The sequence below is a fragment of the Nicotiana attenuata genome, chromosome 12, assembly GCF_001879085.1.
Source record: "Nicotiana attenuata strain UT chromosome 12, NIATTr2, whole genome shotgun sequence".
Taxonomy (NCBI): Eukaryota; Viridiplantae; Streptophyta; class Magnoliopsida; order Solanales; family Solanaceae; genus Nicotiana; species Nicotiana attenuata.
In genome coordinates this window covers 405,002-407,428 of record NC_032000.1, presented here as the reverse complement: position 1 = coordinate 407,428, position 2,427 = coordinate 405,002, and the positions used below count along the sequence as shown (strand labels likewise).

The 2,427-nt window shown below is 40.4% G+C and overlaps 1 protein-coding gene across 1 annotated transcript in view; it reads left to right on the top strand.

Moving 5' to 3' along the window:
- LOC109235797 overlaps positions 352-2,427 on the top strand; it is a 4,037-nt gene continuing 1,961 nt past the window's right edge. Inside the window, exon 1 of the mRNA XM_019402052.1 lies at positions 352-461. Coding sequence (XP_019257597.1) covers positions 352-461 — 110 coding nt within the window. The remainder of the gene's footprint in view (positions 462-2,427) is intronic.

Genomic DNA, 2,427 nt, shown 5'->3' with positions numbered 1-2,427 from the left:
GAAATCTAGATAAACCTATGAACAACTATGAGAAACTGAAGATCAAGGATGAAGATATGAATGTTTGTAGAAGGTTGATAATAGCGAAGGAATTTGGAGGTAGAAGCTTGTTTAGAAAGTAGGAAAGGAATAGGGGATTGAAGCTTTTATAGGGGAGGATCGCGTCGCCTCGCATTGGAAGGTAACCAGCTGATGGTTGACACATGTCCAAAGTCAGAACGACGCAATTGATGGGACATTTCGACTTCTTCGTTTCGACCGTAACGTACAGAGGAAGGTACCAGAGAATATCTATCATTTCTTATTGCTTCGGAAAACCTACTCTCTACAAAACGAGAGAACTATCTGTATATGGGTAAAATCGAGGCTAAGGAGCACTCCGATTTCCCGGTGGGAGAAATGAAGCGCTTCGATGTAACTACAAAGAATCAAAATCAAAGCTGGAAACTTCCTGTATCAAGGTCCGAACAAAGCACCTGCCCCCGAATCTTTCGAGACCATGCCCCCCGACCCGAACGGAATAACGAGACCCGGCACTGCCAAACATTCGCACTCGATTAACAAAGGGCCGTGGTATGCGCGCCCAACTGGATATCACAGGGTGTATCTCGGCCCGTATCACCACTTACACGTTATAACACGCATACCAAGGAAATATACATTTGTTTTCTCTACTTCTAAAAGTTATTCAAAGTTCTTGATTTTACTCATAGTTCTTCTATAACGACCAGGAATTCCCACCATCGAGACCGTGATGGCGCCTAACATCCCACTTGCTAGGCAAGCCAATGTTAGAGCATCATTAACCCAATTCCCTTACGTTTCAATGATTAAAAGTAAGCAAACTAAAACAAGTAGAAATAATTACGGAAGTAAGTAAATAAACTCTTTGTTTATGTACTATTACCGATATTGTTGCTATTACTACCCAGAATCCGGTGTCACAATCCATGAACACACTATGATTTCCTACAAACATCAGTCTGAAAGAAATTACAACTGTTTTGGAAATAAAGAAAACAATACTATAGAGATGTAGAAGAGGACGCCAGGGCCTGCGGACACCAACAGGACTATCTTGGGTCTCGAAACTGTGTAACCTGAAGCCAACCTCTCAATCAGCCACTATGATGGGTTTTACTTAACCTTATGCTTCTTGGGTTTTGATGATTTAACAAACTTGTTGTAATGAACCAGATAGAGAACCTGCTCTGTTTCATACACATCCCATATGAACTGATCGAAGCTTGAACATCAGCAATTGGATGAACGACCACATGGAGGAACATAACCGGGACCCGATGACCTTGTCCATTAGGGTTCTCCCAAAAAAGGAAAAGTCAGTGACTGTACATATTCAAGATAAAGAGAAACACAACAGGGATCTGCTACCTTGGGGTTCTCTAACAAAAGTACAGCTCAAAGTGCTCAACTGGAATGTAGCAGAAGAAAGCCATCAAGAAACTGTTACAGAAGAGGAACATAACTAGGACCTGGTTCGTTGGTATGTCCTAATAGAAGTATTAGACCAGGTTCATTGGTATGTCCCGACAGAAGCACAACGTCCAACTGGAACACACCTGTCCTGAAGTGGCTGTGCAGACAGTGCAGCAGTCACTTCCCACTGACAAGAAGTACACCAAGAGTTGACACCACTATCTATTGTGATATCTTTTGTGATAAAACAACCTGGTGCATGACATACTAACTTGTGCATTTCAGTGATACTCTCTAAAGAAGAAGAAACATCCATCTAGTATTGGAATTACCGGTTTGTCAAGGACAAGAAGACAACTCCACTAAGGATCAGTTTTTAAATGAAGTCTTATGTATATCCATAGTTGAGTTGTAATCTTGTTATTTGCTTTACATTGTAATTCCTACTTCGCTTTCTTAGAATCACTATTTTAGGAACAAACCAAATCCGTGAACTTTTGAGTTTGCATTGTGACTAGGAGTAGTCATAAGTTGAATCCTCTGTAACTAGGAGAGTTAGAGAGTGGCTTGTGGTGGTGCATCACAAGTTAGTTTGAAGTCTTTGCAAAAGGAAGTTTGCAAAGTGGCTTGTAATACGTAGATTACAAGTTAGTTGAGTTTAAAGCCTACCGGTGTAGGTCGTGGTTTTTTGATCCCCATGTGTGGGATTTTTCCACGTAGAAAAACCTCTGGCCTTCTTTACATTCAGTCTCTACTGCTTTCACGTATCAATCTCATAGAGGACCAGGTACTCTATTGTTTGGTGGACCCATATGAGCTATCAGAAAAGAGGGCAAAGAAAACCAAGCCTGGGCGTTACGAGGAAAAAAAAAAAACAATTTAAACCGCGCAAAATCTAGCTCAAAACAACCCGACATAGTTCTTTAATTTGAATATAGTTCGTTGTTAAATTTTAAAAAATCAAAAAACATTTGAATTTGATTTAGTATT